The sequence below is a fragment of the Tigriopus californicus genome, chromosome 4 (genome assembly GCF_007210705.1).
Source record: "Tigriopus californicus strain San Diego chromosome 4, Tcal_SD_v2.1, whole genome shotgun sequence".
Classification (NCBI taxonomy): Eukaryota; Metazoa; Arthropoda; class Copepoda; order Harpacticoida; family Harpacticidae; genus Tigriopus; species Tigriopus californicus.
In genome coordinates this window covers 10,002,902-10,020,604 of record NC_081443.1, presented here as the reverse complement: position 1 = coordinate 10,020,604, position 17,703 = coordinate 10,002,902, and the positions used below count along the sequence as shown (strand labels likewise).

The following is a 17,703-nucleotide window of genomic DNA, read 5'->3' as shown; positions in this document are numbered from 1 at the left end:
TTTCAAAGGTCATAATTTCATGTTATTTGGTCGAACTTAAATAATCCATGGATACCTTTAACTGGAGGATTGGACATGGCAGTCGGCGAAGCTAAGCCACTTTGTGAAAACAACATTTCAGCTCCCCAAAAGTCACAAGGGATACTACCATACATTAAGAAAAAGCCATTTAAAAGAAAAAATAGAGGTTTTTACGACAAAATTTCGAGTTATATTCCTTTTAATGAAAATATCGAAAGAGGTCTGGCTTATGTAGTAAAAGGTCTAGAGTTTTAAGAATAGGTAATTATGGATATGATAAAAGATGTGCAGTTAGGTCTCAAATACCAGTACCTTGCTGCCTGTTTCCATTTATGACTTGGTCAAAGAGCTGTGACAAAAAGAAAAATCGGCCTAGCTCCGCTGATGTCCACTCCTCTAGTTAAAGGTCTCTCTAAATAATCGCACGAAATTGTAAAAAGTGTTCTTACAAACGCTTCCAAGGTTATGCTTTAAACTTTATCCTGTTAGTTTCAACGATGTTTTTTGTTTACTAATTCGAGGGAGACTAAGGGTCTTCTAGATTTTGGGATGTTACATTGCAATCGTTGCTACACAAAGGTCCATCTAAGATTTCGATAATGAAAGTTCCCAATATTTTGCTCTTTCAAAAATTCTTATTTGTTGAAAAAATGATGTTGTTGTCCTAAAGGAAATTAAATTGTTGTGACCTTGGAAGTGCGTCTTGAGGGTAGCTTCAAGCCCTCGACTCCTTTCTCGTAGATAATGGAGGTTAAGGTATTGAGCAGTCCTCATCTATGAAAGATCTAGTTGTGGTCCTCCAAGAAAATGGAAAGTTCGATCAGCATATCCAGTTGAAGATGGGTAAAGCTTTTCAAATGTGTGGTTGGATGTATCGCACGTGTAAGTACTTAGCTAGTGTCACGATGCTAACTCTGTACAAGTCGATTGTTCAGCCACATCTTGAATATTCTTCATCTATTTGGGCTCTGATTACTACAACTGGTTTGCAAAAGGTCGAAGATGAAACTTTTTCACTAGGAACATCACCGGAATGAGAGAGCTTTAAGAGAGACTAACAAGTTGGACTGTACAGTGTTCAGAGAAGGTACGAAAGGTATCTGATACTGTACGTCTTCAAAAGCATCCATGAGCTATGTCCCAACCCAGGATTTAGGGTCAATTGTAGTGACCGTAGAGGCTTAACGTGCGTTTTGAAAGCACCTTCAAGCCTTCGAGAATCCAAGCTAGTTAGAACAATGAAATCCAACCCTCTTCTTTCTCGGGCTTCTTCATTGTTTAATTTGCTTCCTTCAAATATTCGTAGGGAATACGTAGGCCTTGTTGATCTGGTAGCATCTTTCAAGTCAGACTTACACAAACTTTTGACTAAAATTCCTGATCAACCCTGTATTCAAGGGATCTGCCAACTCTAATTCACAGGTAGATCAGATATTATATAAATGTAAATAAATGATTATGTATTTGTTTTGAAGTGCTGGGGATTCCGATACCAGTATCGGTAAAGAAGTCCGCAATAAAAAGAACACTTTGGCATGGTCCTTTACAGGGCACCAACAACACTGAAAATACTTTCCACAATTAGAATTGGCATGTTTAATCCAGGACATCTCTGTCAGTAAAAGAAAACGAAAAAAAGTGTGGGTGCATGAAAGAAGTGAGCTTGTAATGTACTTGCGAAACTTGAAATGCCACCGTAGGTATTTGAGAACTGTCATGAGATTTGTTCCTCTGTAACCAAGTTGCTGGAAATAGAGCGGAAATTATAGTGTTAAATCCTGGTAGTTTAAGGAACTATGGTAGCTGAGTGGTCTAATGTACCTGATAGGGGCACGACATGCTTCCCCAGAGGGCGTGGGTTCAAATCCCGCCTTCGGAGAAAAAATCTCATGTTGAACTATCTTAAAAATGTTAGGGTTTGAGTGGATTTCCTTGCTTACAAAGGCTTATTTGGGGTCATGTTGAACTAGGCATGCTTAACAATCAATGACAGCATAGGAAATAGCTGTTTATTTTCTAAACATGAAGCTTAAGAAAATGCAGCTTGGCAAAAGGTGTTATATCAAAGCAGCCATTGGCGAGATCACCTATTCAGGCTATGGAGTTCGAACCAATGATAGAAAACCAATAGAAAACTTTCATATCAAGTGGCAAAATATCCCGGAATTGGCAAAAGGTATTAATCTTGAAATTATCCTATGTGAAATTTACACACGTTTTCAATTATTTCTTGTCCTAACTGTTGCATAATTTGGTGGAGAAAGCTGCCAAAACAGTTCTCTATGAATATTTGAGGAAAGCAAATTGAACAACCGAGAATCACGTGAAAGAAGAGAGGTGGACTTCATAAGTAGCCTTGTTTCCAACGTCAGACAGCCCAAACGAAATAATGATTTGTCGCTGTTGATTACTATATAAACTACTTGTTACATGCTATGAACACGATTTCTTTTCCGGACATTGTGTGACCAGAGACGAGTTCTTTAAACGCTCGTACCTCTGAGTTAAAGCTTTGACGTTACCCAGAACTTCATGCCCAAAATTGGCATTCGCTCACCTCCTTGGCGAGAATAGTTTCATACCGGTTAGTGTCTAAGCCCCTTAACTCCGAGATACGAACTTTAAAAAACTGGCTTATGAGACATGAGGCCTATTTTTTAAATTTCGTACCTCAGAGTTAGGGGCTTAGATGTTAATGGGTATGAAAATACACTCAGTCGGTAAAGTGGTGAGGGGATGCTTATTCTGGGTAATGTCTGACCCTTAACTCGGATCGGTATGAGCGTGTAAACAACTCACCTCTGGGTCACCAACTAAACATTAGATTTTGATAGAATTAGTCACAAACTTCTAGAAATATGGACTGCGAACGAGCTTCCCGCCAAATCAGCTTGCTCTTGGTCATAGCCACTCTGAGCCACTTTTCGTATTAAAGCAATAAAATACGTAAGAAACGTAGATCTCTTCAATTAACGGTAGGTCAATTTTATATTCTGCATTTGTAAAGTGGATCGTTTCAAAGTTATGTAGTCAAAAGCTTATGTAGCTGACCAAGAGGTGGCCAAAAGTTCGAATTTTAAGTAGTGTTTACTACATAACTTTGGACGTATCTCTTGACTTCCCTAAGCATAGGTTTGGGCTCAAATTTGGCCCAGTTCATCTATTCAACAAGATCTTGTGGTCGTACCAAGTGATTATTTTGCATAAGATGAACGGTTAAGGAGATATGAATTTTTGGCTTCCGTTCGCAGTCCAGATCTCTAGATGTCTGTGAAATGGCCAAACTCGACTCAAACCTATTATAATTTAATAAAGAGGTATCGGCCCAATTCTCCTTACATTTGGTTAAGACTAACTCACAAAGCGCCCTCTGAAGTGTAGACTTAAACCATATTTCGTGCTGCGTAGGAAACCTATTGCTCTAACTAAGACGGATTCGCGAGGGCTTGAGGATGCTTGCAAAACACACTTTAAAACCTGGGTTAGGACCTTTCTAGCCTCTCCCAATACGAGAGCTCTCTCATATGCTCATGAAAAACGGCTTTCATAAACGAAGATCACATAATCTGTCCAAGTTATCGCGTGGTTCAAGCCATGATTAAGACTGATTAAGAAAACTGTTGCCTTTCTAAACATCGTCTACGTGTAATCGAACTCTTATTAAATTCCTTCAACTTTATTGGCATTTTAAGCGTTTCTAGGTTGCCTGAATTTATTTTATTTAAACAAGCCATGGTACGTATGATCTTTTTTTTGCTTATCCCTTGTCATGATGCAAATGATGCCAAAAAAAAATCAGTGCACACATGTTACCCATTGTGTATTTGAAAAAGTGTTTAAATCTCAAATAAGTTAACAACACCGAACACTCGTATGCAAAGGATTAACGTGATTACATGTGCCTTTAGAACCGAATATTATGAACTGTTTTGTCTGAGAAAAGAACACGTGCACGTTTTCGAATGGCAATCCGGAAAGGCCATTTCCCCACCGGAAAACAGAAGTTACCTCTTTTTCGATTAGCTTGAGCACAACTTCTATCTGCTTGCAAATATGGACCAAGGCATACTCCCTACCAATCCAATGAAAGAGTTATGGACAGATATATTGTTCGACCTTCTTTGGACTTGTTCGACCTATATATTGTACACATTTTTTCGACAATTTCGCCTTCACTTTATTTGTGGTACACTTGTGACGCAATTGCGATTACAATCACATTTTATGCAATCATAATTGAAATTTATTGCCTTTGAACCGTGAGTAATCGGAATTGCAGTTAATTACATTTGAAACAGTGTCATTGAGATATGTCAATTGCAATTTATAACTGCACTTTCTCACTGACAGTTTTTGGCCTTGCCCTTTCATATTCATCATCTGGAAAAACACTAAATGGCCATTGGTTTTCGCTAAACAGTTATCTACGCCGTTGCAAACTTCCACATTAGCCAACAATGAACTCCCTCCCCCATCAGAAAGTCCGCCATTTAGAACACCGCCGTAGTGAACACCAACAACGAATTCCCCAACATCAAAATTCACCATGTGGAGGTTCACCTACCCGCCAGAGTTCGAGCGTTTTAGCCTTTAATGCAAAACATCAATTTTAAACTAACTTAATTGCACTTACGACTTTTTTGAAACCCACACGACTCAGAAGCAATTTGATAGATCATTTACTGATTTTTTTCTACTGTAGTGGTAGCTAAGTGTGCTCCTAATTTTCAATGAATGGGTTTTTGAAAATTTTTGTCTTTCACTTTTTTAGGCATGATATTTTTGGTTTGTGGTAGAATCTCAAAAAAAAGAAGTTATTTCGTATGATTATACAATCAAGAAAAATGCCATGATGTGATTGCGTATTTCTGTCAAAACATGAAAGGACATTTGAACCACGGTATCTTTGAATTATTTGATAGATTGTAATATTCCGTTTGTGCGCATTCTGTATTCTCTTCTTTATGATTTATGAGTTAAGCACAACTACATTTTGCATTTTGATACCTGACATTGGTTCTAAATTCGCAGTTGGAGCCATGCGCTGAATGGCCACCCTATGGATGCAAATTTATTCTCGTTTTTGGGCAAAGGCTAAATATTGAAATTACCAAGCAAGATTCGCAAGGGACAACTTACAATTTCATACCGGGTGAGCGAAAACAATGTCTGCCAGATTTTGAAAGTCATAATAACTCTTGATGAAACGCCAGACAGAATTTGCCGTTTAATTGCCTCTCATCCTCATCCTGGGTCATAGTCTCAAAAGTCCCACTTGGCAAAATGGCCATGAACGCTTACGCTGGAAGCCACAAAGACTTTAAGGTGGGTAATACTCTTGTGATTGGTGGCTCACTTAATTGATTACCAAAGCCCGCAGACATTGAAGCCCAAATGGTTCAGGTTTGGTCTACTTGGAATGCCATGGAGCTCACCAACGTTCAAAATAGACCTGGACATGGTCACAAGATAGGAGATAGATCCACCACCCTATTGTCAGATGATTTTACCCTTGCCAAACGTGATTTCTCATCGTAGCATTTCTGAAAATCAACTTATTTTGGTTTGTTAACAAAACATGGCAGTTTCTTCTGAGTGTTTCAATGAAAAGTTATGCCTATTGAAAGTTACAATATAAAATTGTAGCCAATGGTTACGCACACCCATCTCATATACATACAATATGTACTGAATGCAAGGCATGAGAGCTGAACGCGGTTTTGAGTAACCATTTGGTATCATTGACAATTCATATGCGGGACATTAGATTCCTCTTTTACGTCATTTCTTAAACAAAAAATTCAATGTCGTAGAATGCTTGCCGTTTCAAACCCAAACAATTTACAAACAGAAAAAGATGGATCACAAAAGCATTTATCCACAAATAAGAAAGAACAAGAGTGTGACTTAAGTGACAAAGTGACTTAATTCTGAAATTCTCAAACTAAGGAAAATCGGATTCAAACTCAGAAGAGTTTGTCGATTGCAAAGTGTCGAGTTATTGTTTAAATAATCACAATGTGAGAATAGACGATCTTAATGGGAACATGGTCGATTCCAACCTAGGACCAGTTTATAAGAGTTTCAAATTGTTAACCGTGGCTTTTGCCAGAAATGTTGCACACGTGTGGGGTTTAGTATTATATAACACATGTACCAGATAGGCCAATGAAGCTAAAAGGTCACGTCAAGGAAGAACTTGAAATCTTTTTCAAGGAATTTGAACCCTTTCTTAATACATTGGTCTTTTAGTGGAAACAGCGTGGTTTAGCTTCCAAGGTTACTAGTCTGGGATAGCTACACGTGTTGTCCTCCATTTGGAAATCAAGGTTTGGCGAAGATATCTTCATTTTTGGAGGTATGTCTGCAAAACGCAAAATTGTACGCAGCCCGGTTTTCGAGATTCAACGAATGATTTATTTCCGTTAGGGTAATAACTCAAACAAATGGATAACGAGAAATGTTTCAGGAGTCGACAAAGAATATATGATACGCATTGAAAAAGGATGTCAAAATCCATTAATAGGCATACAAACTGAAAGGAGAGGGCGTGATTGCTTGATTAGTCCGTGTACTGTAAAAGTTGGGCCACCATCACATTTCAAAGGGAGAATAAAAACACATAGATATGGAACATCAACGACTACCTATCGCTTTTGTCATGAAATCGTTATGATATTAATGAAACTGTTCTGTTGGACGCACCAAAAGCATATAGCTGTTTTGAAAGGGTTCACTCTTTTCCAAGTCAAAAAAGGATGGAATATCTACTCAATCTTATATCTTGGTTTTCTTAAGAGTGTTTTTTTGGTTTAGTCGAGTGGGTGGATCACCACTCCTCGTTTCATTAACTTTCACTCGCGTTCCATTGGAGATTGTCCCTAGAACTTGAGCTTTTCATGAGAGCGTCATCGCTGGGCACGCCCCCATAGTCCTCGCCCTCGGGCATTTGCATTCGATTCAATGTGTTATTGATGGACTGATCTGAAAAAATAGATGTCAAGCATTACAAACTTGCGCCTCAGACAGATTTTGCATGAACACAGCGGGGAGTTCAGTACAAAAGGAAAACCAGTCCGTATCCCAAATCCAGGCGAGCATTTCATTTTTTTGCTCAATTGGTGGGTGTGAGAGAACTGCAGCTACCATCGACAGAAAAAGATCACGTGCCACATTTCCAGCTTATAATTTGGTTTGTGTCGACGGGAAACTGGTGCGGATTAGTGCGTCAGCTGCTCAAGAAACTTGGCTTCGCATAATCTTGTAGGCGTGAAACGCAGACTGTTTTCTGGAATTAATATGGTCTTGAGACCTTTCAAAGTTAGGTGACTGAAAAGCAAGATCCATATTAGCGTCATTAGTCTTTTTTCTAGAATCACCCCCAATACCTCCTTTGGCCACCCTCCCTCTATCACAACCAGAAAGATAGTTCTGTTGTCCATGAGTAAGAGCTACTTTCTCACTCATGTACGTAGTTGTCTTGTTAATCAGATGAGGTATGCTTTTGAAGGACATTCCCCAGTTTCTAGTGAGTAACATGTCGTGAATCACCATTCTGAGTAAAGGGAGAAAGACAGAAAAAGACGACCGTTAAATGGTCCCCGTGTGCCACAAAGACCATAATCGTGAGAACGGTGAGACAATCCTTCCGGTCATTATTTCTTCAACTTGTTCTGCCACCGTTCCCGGGTAAACAAGAGCTCGAGTTCTATGAGGCACGAGTTTCACTAACATGCCTTTCAGTTCATCAAAGGATGTGATACAATCCTACTCTAGTGCTCTCCTGATCTACGCATCCTGTAGTTCCTCATTCAAGGCAACGGAAAAGGCCCCTACGAAAAGGTCTTAGAATCGTCTGAAATACTCACTCATTAGAGTCATCATAACAGACGGATCTGGCGTGGCTGAGCCACGATTCCCAGCCTCGGAGAGAATGGTAGGGACCTCGGCCGATCTGGGACGGCTGGGACTGTTCCCTGACCAAGTGCGAGAGGACCCTTCGTTGAAGCCCGTGGAAGGGACCACAAAGGTGGAACGTGTCGTCACAGTTATTGGTTTCGAAGCAGATGAAGCTGACAAGGGCCTGAGCGGTGCGGTAGGTAGGGATTTGAACTCGTGACCAGAGGTGGAAGAAGCTTGTGTACTGGATGCGACTGTACTAGCGTTCAAAGCCAACGAGGCCTTCTGTAGGTTCTTTGACAACATGGCCATTTGAAGCCAAGAGTAGGTAGGTGTGGGCCTAAAAGGAATCATCGTAAGGGTTACTTGCAATTCATTCAAAAAAATTCAATTGATTCGGGGTCTCAAGGCAGGAAACTCACATTGAAAATGTATCCAAGGAATCTTTCGTAGTTGTGACTGGGGAAAAAAGCGTGAGTGGCGGAGATTCAGATTCCTCAGGATTTTCTTCAGCAATCGCTTCACACTTGACGCTATTGCTCTTCCGTGGGATTTCGGGTGAAAACGGGGATGGGTGACCAGTGCTCACTGCTCTTGGAGATGAGGCATTCGTGTCGCTGGTGTCCATTCTAGTTATGGGACTATTATATGAAGTTACGGCAAGGGGTGATGCACACTCAGCCAAGTCCTCCTTCTCCGCTTCTGAAAAAGAGACAAACCACATTGTTTTACAATTGATTCAGTCACTTACGGAGGTTTTTAGGGAAACATACCTGAGGTGAGGGCCAGGAGCGCACTCATTTCGGTGCTCATGTCCTCGATGCGTAAATGACCAAGTTTGGAGGCCAAGTTGAGAATGTGTTCAGCGGGCCAGAAGTGTGGAATTCGAGGAAACGATTTGCCCACATCGGCCGCAAGGTGAAACCCAAGTTTGTGAAGAAGCAAGATGAAGGTCTCTGTTTGGAGGCCAGACTCTTGTTGTTTATTCCAAGGAACCACGGGAATGGATTGGTTCACGTCTGGATAATGAGGAAAAATCATGAGATTTTGTGGCATGGCATATAGTGATATCAAATATTTTGAGGGTTCGCAAACTGACTGAATAGGAAACGATCAGCAAATAATATTAATAAGGGCAATTCTGAACAGTATCGATGGCGGCGTTTATATTAGTCATTGAGCGGCTGGCAGAGTTGATCTGCCAAAGGATAAGAAGTCACGTGTAGACTGTGAAAAGATAACTCTGGAAACAGACTCTGAATGAGAGGTTTGGCTTGGATTGCCTTTTTTCGCAGAACTTCAAATATTGAAGAATCTAGTTAAAGCGATTATGAAGTCCATTTCTGTTCAATTTGACGTTCTGCCATAAAACCAAATTTGAAGCTTCTTATGAAATTCTGTAAGTAGGTCCATTCATGACTTTTTATATTCATTACTTCCGGATCTGAAGATGTCGTAAAATGGGCAAGTAGATTGTTTTTCTGGTCATGAATTAAATTGCCTCTTTTTTATTCGAGTTAATTTGTCATTTGGCTTTTAACGTGAAGGAAAAGCAATACAAAATGATATACAGCACCTTAATTTTGGGTGTTGCGCGGAGCAAAAAATACTGCTAGCTTTCACAGTGATCAAACTGAATTTTCCAATTAGTTGTGTTACAAAACTTGAAAAGAAAATGCCGTTTTGTGTGTAGTTCTGAAACCGCGCTTCTATTCTGACTCAATATCAGAGGACCGTTTGCTCAAACAATGCAGTAAATTGGATTGAATGACAATTTCAATCTAAATTTGCTACACAGGTTGGCACGTTCATTTGTCCCCATTTTTACTCTTGAAACCCAGGTCATTTGCTTTCTACTTCACTTCAAAATTAGAGTTGCCAAAGAGCGCTTTTCATGGAGAGCTTTTTGGAGAGACATTAGGTCTTTAAGCTAAAAGATTGTGAGAAGGGATTTCTCTCATTTTGAGAGTTGATTTCCCGACAAACTTCCATCTCCACGAAACACGTAAGTGTAAATAGGGTTACGAAAAGATATTGATGACCTTAAACAGGTAAGGCAGGATATATATGTTGAGTTTCCTGATTACTTATTAAAAAGACCGCTCGCCTATTCTAATAGACACACCAAACGTTTTGATCATCTCTTTTGGTAATGATTTCTTTTAAAAAAACGCATCTTCGTTCAAATTGAAGCTGTGTTCATCGGCAAGCAAAGTTATAATAGAAGCAACTAAACACGAAGATATTAGGAAAAGCTCAAAACCTTCCTCCATTTAAAGAAGTTCCTTTGCCACTAAAAAAGGGTAAGAGAACATAATCCAATCACTTACTATTGAAATGAAAGGGGATGGGTTCAAGAACCTCCTCTTCATAGGGATTGGTTTGGGTGCTGGAGTTTAGTTTGACACGACACACGTCGATTAGTAGACCTTGAAGCCACTGAAGTAGGTATCCTTTGCCTTGTTTCTTCAGTAGCTCTTTCAGGACATCCACTTGGTCATTTCCGTGCCCTTTGTTATCATGGTCGGAATGTTCTCCGATATCAATATCGTGTCGCTCAGAATCGGAGTGTTCGGATCCAGCTTCAGCTACCACCGATCCTTCATGGTAAGGTTTACATGAAAGGATGGACTTCATGTACATAAGTCCCATGTATTGAGCGTGAGTGATGATCCCTTGTGAAAGTAGCGCATGAATGACCTGGAATGAAAAATTCAGCCATTTTGACAACGTACTCGGGTGGATGTGAACAAGTCAAGAGGAAGCTTTAAATATGCATGAGTAGTCTCAGAGGAAGGTTGCGTCCGGTGGCAAATATGAAAAGGACTCAGATTTAGAGGAAATGAGCTTCATCCTCACGTTTTGGTTGGAGAGTTCAAAGTGGACTTACCGAGACACGAGTTTTGGTGACAGAATAAGATGCTTTGTACATCTCGATGATCCCTCCCACAGGGTCTTCGGTGTTCTCGCACTGGGAGAAATACCAATACAGGTTATCTAATTGGTTCTTCGAGAAGCCGTTCTCGTCCAAGGCGTCCGAATTCGGGTCTAACGAGTCCAAAAGGTTCGAAGCACACGCATGGGGTTTTGTGCCCATGGTTGTAATGAACTTTTGAATGACATACTCGATGAGATCTGACCAATCCTCACAGATATCGGTTTCCTGTGGAGGTAAAGAATGTCCCATTTTCAAATGAATACTTTGCAGAACAAAAAGACTTTGAACATACCTGTTCCCAGATATCCGAGAATGATTTAAGAATTTGGGGCACATAAAGCGCCTCGGGGGCGTTCAAGTCACCCGAGATGTGATGCATCATGGTAAAAATCGCGTCATTGATAACATCCGTGTTGGTGTAGAAATTCTCCAAGAGCAGTCCGTATTGTCGCATGACTTCAACAGAAGCAAACCTTGAAAAAAATATATTCATGGTCCTTTCACATAATGTTTCCAAAATGTGCGCACAAGTTCAAAGTGATTCTCATTTCAAGGGTCTAATGAGTTCCATGGCTCTAATAGACGAAATCGTTAGAGAAAAGATGTATTTGACCAACCGGATGGATCAAATAACAGCTCAGAGGAACATTGAGCATAACCAACTCCGAAGACAGAGATGGTTAGACACAGAGAACGAGCGAGCGAGAAAGCAAGAGAGCAAACACGATTTCAATGTGCCACTCAAACAGGTGTACAGGAAACCACTCGAAAGTTGCGATTGTCTACAAAGGTTGTACATAACAGAACCAAAATAATGTCCGGTGGGATTGATGAAGTGACGGAAATGAGCTAGTTTTACGGATGTGATTCATCCTACGAGAAACACGACGAGTCTAGCTAAAACACTTCCAACTCGAGCTTCAATGCGCTAACCATTCTTTCAAATTCATAATTTTAGCTCATCAAGATGTCTTCTGACCCCACAGAAACCAGTTAGACCGTTCCTTTAGAATCAGTTTCCATTTGGGGCTTCAGAAAAAGCTTTGCTCAAGGTACACTGACCACATGCTCAAATGGCAACACTGTTGTTTCGTTTGACCGCGCCATTTCAGCTGGTTAAGATAATTTCGAGAATTAGGTTCAAGCAGAACTCACTGTTGCAGGTGGTTGGTCATGAAATCCTCATCCAAATTGACTTTCTCCATCATCACTAGAAGCGAGTGATTAGCGCTGACAAGATCGTGTAAATACTGCAAGGATTGGACATTCGGATTGAATCGTCTAATGAGGAGGACGAACAATTGACGGAGCTCTGTAACTCGTAAGCACTGCAAAGAAGAAAACCATACTTATATATGACTGCTTCAGACTATTTGGCCTTGATTGAGGATCATCTCTTGAAAAGTGTGGTTCCAGGCTCACATAACACTCAAATGAGGTGATTTACAGATATTTGAAGGACAGAAAACTTACGCAAAGCTGGATTTTGATGCAAGACTCTTGGTCTTGTTGAGAGAAATGCTTGAAGTTGGAGTAGTTCTCCAGAGTTTGGATGAACTCATGAATGGCTGTGATGACCAAATGCATGCGGCGAAGATGCGGTCTAAGGTCGATTGTCTTCATTCGACAAGCTAACTCGAGTTCCTCATAAAATCTGACCCCTTCATAGGTGAGATAGGAGATGGTCGGCACTGATAACACAGGTCTGAAATGGTGGGAAAAAACGAACTGAAACGTGAATCTCAACCATCATTCATTGGCTGGCTCTCCCTCTCTCTTTAAAAAAGACTTGTTTGAGTGAGGGCACATATCCTGTGCTTAAGTGGTCACTTGGCCTTTTAATAGATGACTAGTTTAAGCCGGACACTCTTCCTCAACAGGATATGGCTTCAAAATTTTAAGATCACACATCGAGGAATGAAGTCTTACCCAATGAGTTCAAATCCGACCTCCAGTTGGGAGGCGAATTTTAAGAAATAGGTGACAAGCCACAAGAAATGCGATTTGTCCATTTGAGCGTTGAAATCATTCAGAAGTTGCTTTCGGAGTTCATCCACGAGTGTGGAGTAGCCTTTGAGAAGGAAATCCACCGTGAATTCCTTCAACAAATCAGCCACATCGTCCTCGGTCGGGATGTGATGGACCAAGGATTTGACCTTCATCCGCTCGGTTTTCGCCCTATTGATAAGCTTTTGTCTACGAAGCTCTCGTTTCTCGGCCGGTGAAATGTTTGGCTTTTGAGGACGAGGCTTCTGGAGGTTGGTGTGAGGTTTCACTTTCCTGTAATAAGAACACCTTCTTAAGGCACGGGATTGTGTAAGGTTGAAATCCTTCCAACCATGTCGACTAACTCCTGGTTTGAGGGGGTTGACTGACTACTCGACGGAAGCAACGGCTCTGCGATACTTTGAAGTGTCGCCATAGGATGACTTGGAAAATCATTTCATTTATCTCACTAAGAGCCCCGGGAACATACCTTTTTCGCTCGTTGTCGTCGTCATTAGAGGAGGTGGACGATCCATTTTCTTGGGTTTCCATGTTCCTTTGAGACACGTAGCCATAGTCTGACATGCCTTCAGATCTCATCGAACAAGGGCGGGCTTTGTCGGAATTTGACTCGGCCGACGAGGAGGATTGATCCTTCTCGCCATTGTCATTATTTTTGGAGCCAGTGCTTGAGGTGCTGCTCGAGTTCTTTCCACTGTCAACCATTTCGGGTTTAGATTCGACGTTGGTGGTTTCAGTTGAAATCTTTTGCGATTTCTTTTTGGATTGTTGCACGTTTGTGGAATTCTTAAACATCTTGTCCCGATCCTTACGATTGGAACACACAGAGCCATCATCACTGGACGTGAGAACCGACGAGGCTTTCCGTTTATGGTTCTGTTGAGTGGAACAACAATTTCCATTCCCTGAGACTGGAGTTGTCAACTCAGTACTGTTGTTTCCTCCATGTGATTTGACATTGCTTTGACCTTGGTCACCTTTGGCTGGATTACCAGAGTTCTTTCCGTTCTTTTGATGAGGGGAGTGCGAGAAAGAGTTTCCCGACTTCCCTTGTTCCACTGCGATCCTCTTGTAAGGGGGCTGGAAATATGGTAAAAAGAGCATAGATTTCAGGCTCACCCTTGCTATTTGCAGGATAGGGGAGCTTATCCTGATGATCTTTACCTCTTTTCCTGAGGAACCACCCTCTGACGAAGAACATTCCATGGGCTCTTGTTTTTGGCGTTGCTGATTCCCAGAGGAACCGGAAGGGCTAGCCTTGTTTTTGTTCTTGTTGATGGTGCCACTTCCTCCCGACTTGGGACAAGATGTTTTATTACCCGCGGGTCTAGCTGAAGTCGTGTCCTCGTCGGAATATTTGGTGGATCCAGGAGGAGATTTTGTAGAGTTGGATCGATCATCGACCTTTGTCTCATGACCTGAATCAGTGCACGAAGAAGCATCAGCTTGACCTATGAGAAGAATGATATCATTGAACTCAACACGGCACAATATGAAGGTTCAGGCATAGTGCTGAACTCATGGAATGGTTGACTTTTGCATTTTACAAGGCTGTAGAGTGCCGTCCACTTACATGATCCTTCTTTGTCGGAGTTCCCATGTCTTCCGTTGAGAGCTCCGTCGGAAGAATCATCCGTTTCGGCGGATGTCAAAACTGGTGACGAGCAAGATCCGTTTTGATCCTGCGGAGACGTATTTGACTCGTTATCTTCGGAGCTTTCTGAGATCTCTGTTTCAAGCCATTGGCCCAAAAGTCGCTGCAGATTGTATACATGTTGGTCTTTGTAAATGAGCGCAATCACTTGGGTCAAAATTGTACACCTGAAATTTGAAAGGAGAACACTTTTCATTGCCAAACCCTTCTTTCGTTGCTCGAGCAAATGAATCAGTAGACATTACCAGTTCTTAAGCTTCTTGTGTCCAATAATTTTCATGACCACTGCGTCAAGATTGGCTGAAAAAAGGTTCCACAAGATCTGACTTTGTCGGGTGGTTTTTTGATTTGAAGAGGTAGAGCTTGGTGATGAACTTCCACTTGGAGTGTCGTCAGGGATATGCAATACATTACGAAGCAAAATGAGACAATCATTGATACTCCTTTGACTGGCAATGGCAATATCCTCCTCACTCGCTGATTTGACGGTCAACTCTTGAATCTGATAGGAATAAATGGTCAGTTGAAATCTCCCCAATGCATTCTTATTTGAGTTACTTGTATATACCTTTTGCAGTTCCTTGGTCATGAAATCGAGCACATTTTTTGTGATCTGATGGTCAAGAAACACATTCTTTGCCTCAGAGAGATGTTGGTTTAGTTCGAAGACAGTTTGTTGCCCTTCTTCAGTTTTGGAAAGATCATCTAAGCTCAACAAACATTCCACCGGGGTTAAGTAATTGTTCAGAAACCTAAAGGATAAAAGCTCCAATTAGAACACGGACTATGGGGTCTAGAAACATTTTTTTCTGCGTGCTAGCGGTGCTAAATTAACCAAAGCCACAGAACACCAGATTGTTGTTTAGAGCTCGAAAATGAGCATGACATGAACGTAATCAAGCCGTAACTTCTAACTGATACCCCGAGAGAACGTTGAATTTGAAAGCTTCTGAGAGCACAAAGGATAGTTTGTTTTCACAGCCTTACGCACCATGCTAAACGAGAACAAAATGCTAAGAACTGAAATGTTCTCTTACCTGATGGCAGCTCCAAAGGTGTTACGATCATTGGTAGTTTCCACCAGGATAGGTGCCAAATCTTTTTGAATCACTTGATTGTGACCAAGTGCTCGACGGAAGGTTCTCAGGATAGGATCTTCTTCCTTCAATTTTTTGGTCATGAGGACCAAGGTATCCCTGGCATTGGCTGCCACCTTGTACTTCTCACCGACATAGCATCCAAGTGAGTTGAAGGTGGCAGCGTCGGGGTTGAAGTACATCCAATCCATGTCGTCCTCGTCTTCTTCGTCGTCCTCTTCTTCCTCCTCGTCCTCTTCTTCTACTTCCTCCTCTTCTTCGTCCTCTTCTTCGTGGTCTTGTCTACGTTCCTCTTCTTCCTTGAGCTCTTCCTCTTCTTCGAGTCTGAGTTCCTCACCGCTTTCTTCAAAGATCACTTCACACAGAAGGCTTCGAACTCCTTCCTCGATATAAAGATCTTCCTCAGAAAGTAAGGGGCTTTTGGAGTGATTGTGACTCCCACTATTACAGCTTTGGTCGGCTTCAGTCTCGGGATCAAGATTGGAGTCGTCCTCTTTGACCAAGTGATCAGACTCGTCCTCCTCGTCGTCTTGGATCTCTTGCGAATGCTCTATTTGATTGCGAAGTTCGTCTTCTTCCTCGTCGTCGTCCTCGTCGTAATCGTCACTCCCTTCAACAATCAAAGAGGTCTCTTTAGTATCTGTGTCGTTGTGTTCAACACTTTCTTCGGCGGGATCACAATCTCTAGGGGGTGTCACTTCTGAATTAGTAGTCTCTGTGAGGGATTGGGTCGATCCAGGAGGATCGGGAATATGGCATCTGGGGCCTGTTGGAGAATCCTCTTCTGAGGTCTGTGGGGGAAAAGAAGGCAAGATCTTTCTAAGAACATTGGAAATACGATGGCGACGCATCATGATGGTCACAGTGAACATGCTCAACAAGATGTCCTCGAGGTCGTCCTCTATACAAAGGCCCGCTGACGGAGACGAAGGCTCATTACTATTCTGAAATTTATTCTTTTGCGTGGGGATGGCATTTGAACTTTTGCACTTTGTCTTTTTTGTCCTGGGGGACGGGGACGGAGCACCGGGAGGAGGTGGGCTCTTTTTCAAGCCCGAAGACGTCCTCTTGTCCCGTTCCCTTTTGTTTTGACCCCTAGCACTAGACGACATAGCGACTATTCGACGCTAACAACCACTCGCTCTGAAGAATAGCAAAAGGGTTTTTCTCACTTCAACAATCAAAAGGCCGATTAAACACTATGACTGGAACTCGTAAATCTCCCTAGTTCATCTACTGACGAAATACGTACGACTAATGCAAAAGCATCGAACGGAAATGATTAAAAAGTTTGAACTCTAACGACATCCCTGACCGCTCTCTCGTCCGTGATCGACTCCTTGGAGAGTGTGGGGAAGAAACTCTGGGTAATCGTCCTCCGAGGACACTAGTCAAGAGGCAGGCAAGTCCAAGAGACGCTGATGGTTACTAGTACAGAGGAAAAGGACAAGGAGGTGGAGGAGGAGGCGCCATGTGCTCTCCTGACTTCAACTTAAGAAGGATACTTGCTCAGCAACCACCCATGAATTGGTGCTCTAATACCTACACGCCAACTGTAATCCAGTACACGGCAACGAATCTGTCAAGTTGTAAAACTAAGAAGATCTTCAGTTCGATTTTGGGCAAGCATTCACAAATTTGACCTCATTTTCAGTTGCTTTCTTGTTCAGATCACTGAAGTATAAAAGAAAGGATTCAGCTCTTCAATGTAGCTGGTCTTCTTACAAAGGTATCGTCAAAGATTGGAACCATCTGGGTATTTGCGGGTAACCATGGGAAAAGTAAAGAGTATCTTAATTATACAACTGAGAATTCCCAGATCTATTTTGCAATTAGGAGCAGAAGGAAACGTGGTTCGGAAGGCACCTCTCATCCAATCTTTCCAGTCACGTGAGATGATAACTTCGTGCCTTTATCAAGGTATTGCAATCTAAAGTGCCTGGAAGAACGAACACCGACAATCACTAAAAGGTTGGACGACAATAACTGCTGAATTACAACGTCGGAAAATAGGTTCCATCGTTTGGTTATTTGAATAGAAGTGCCGTTAAAAAGGATTGCAGTTTACTAAAACTCTAATTCTCGTT

At 41.6% G+C, this 17,703-nt stretch overlaps 1 protein-coding gene across 1 annotated transcript; it reads right to left on the bottom strand.

The window, feature by feature from the left end:
• Window positions 1–6,415: 6,415 nt before the first annotated feature.
• On the bottom strand, window positions 6,416–16,403 carry LOC131878831 (protein timeless-like). Its single transcript, XM_059224961.1, has 16 exons — window positions 15,557–16,403; window positions 15,088–15,271; window positions 14,765–15,021; window positions 14,439–14,686; window positions 14,030–14,316; window positions 13,335–13,945; window positions 12,788–13,138; window positions 12,332–12,563; window positions 12,014–12,186; window positions 11,151–11,331; window positions 10,811–11,083; window positions 10,251–10,620; window positions 8,694–8,939; window positions 8,343–8,622; window positions 7,890–8,260; window positions 6,416–7,005 (listed from the first exon to the last, which is right to left on the bottom strand). Exons 1-16 carry the CDS (start codon window positions 15,805–15,807, stop codon window positions 6,869–6,871), a joined length of 4,452 nt encoding a protein of 1,483 aa, XP_059080944.1. The 5' UTR covers window positions 15,808–16,403; the 3' UTR covers window positions 6,416–6,868.
• Between the last annotated feature and the right edge of the window lie 1,300 nt (window positions 16,404–17,703).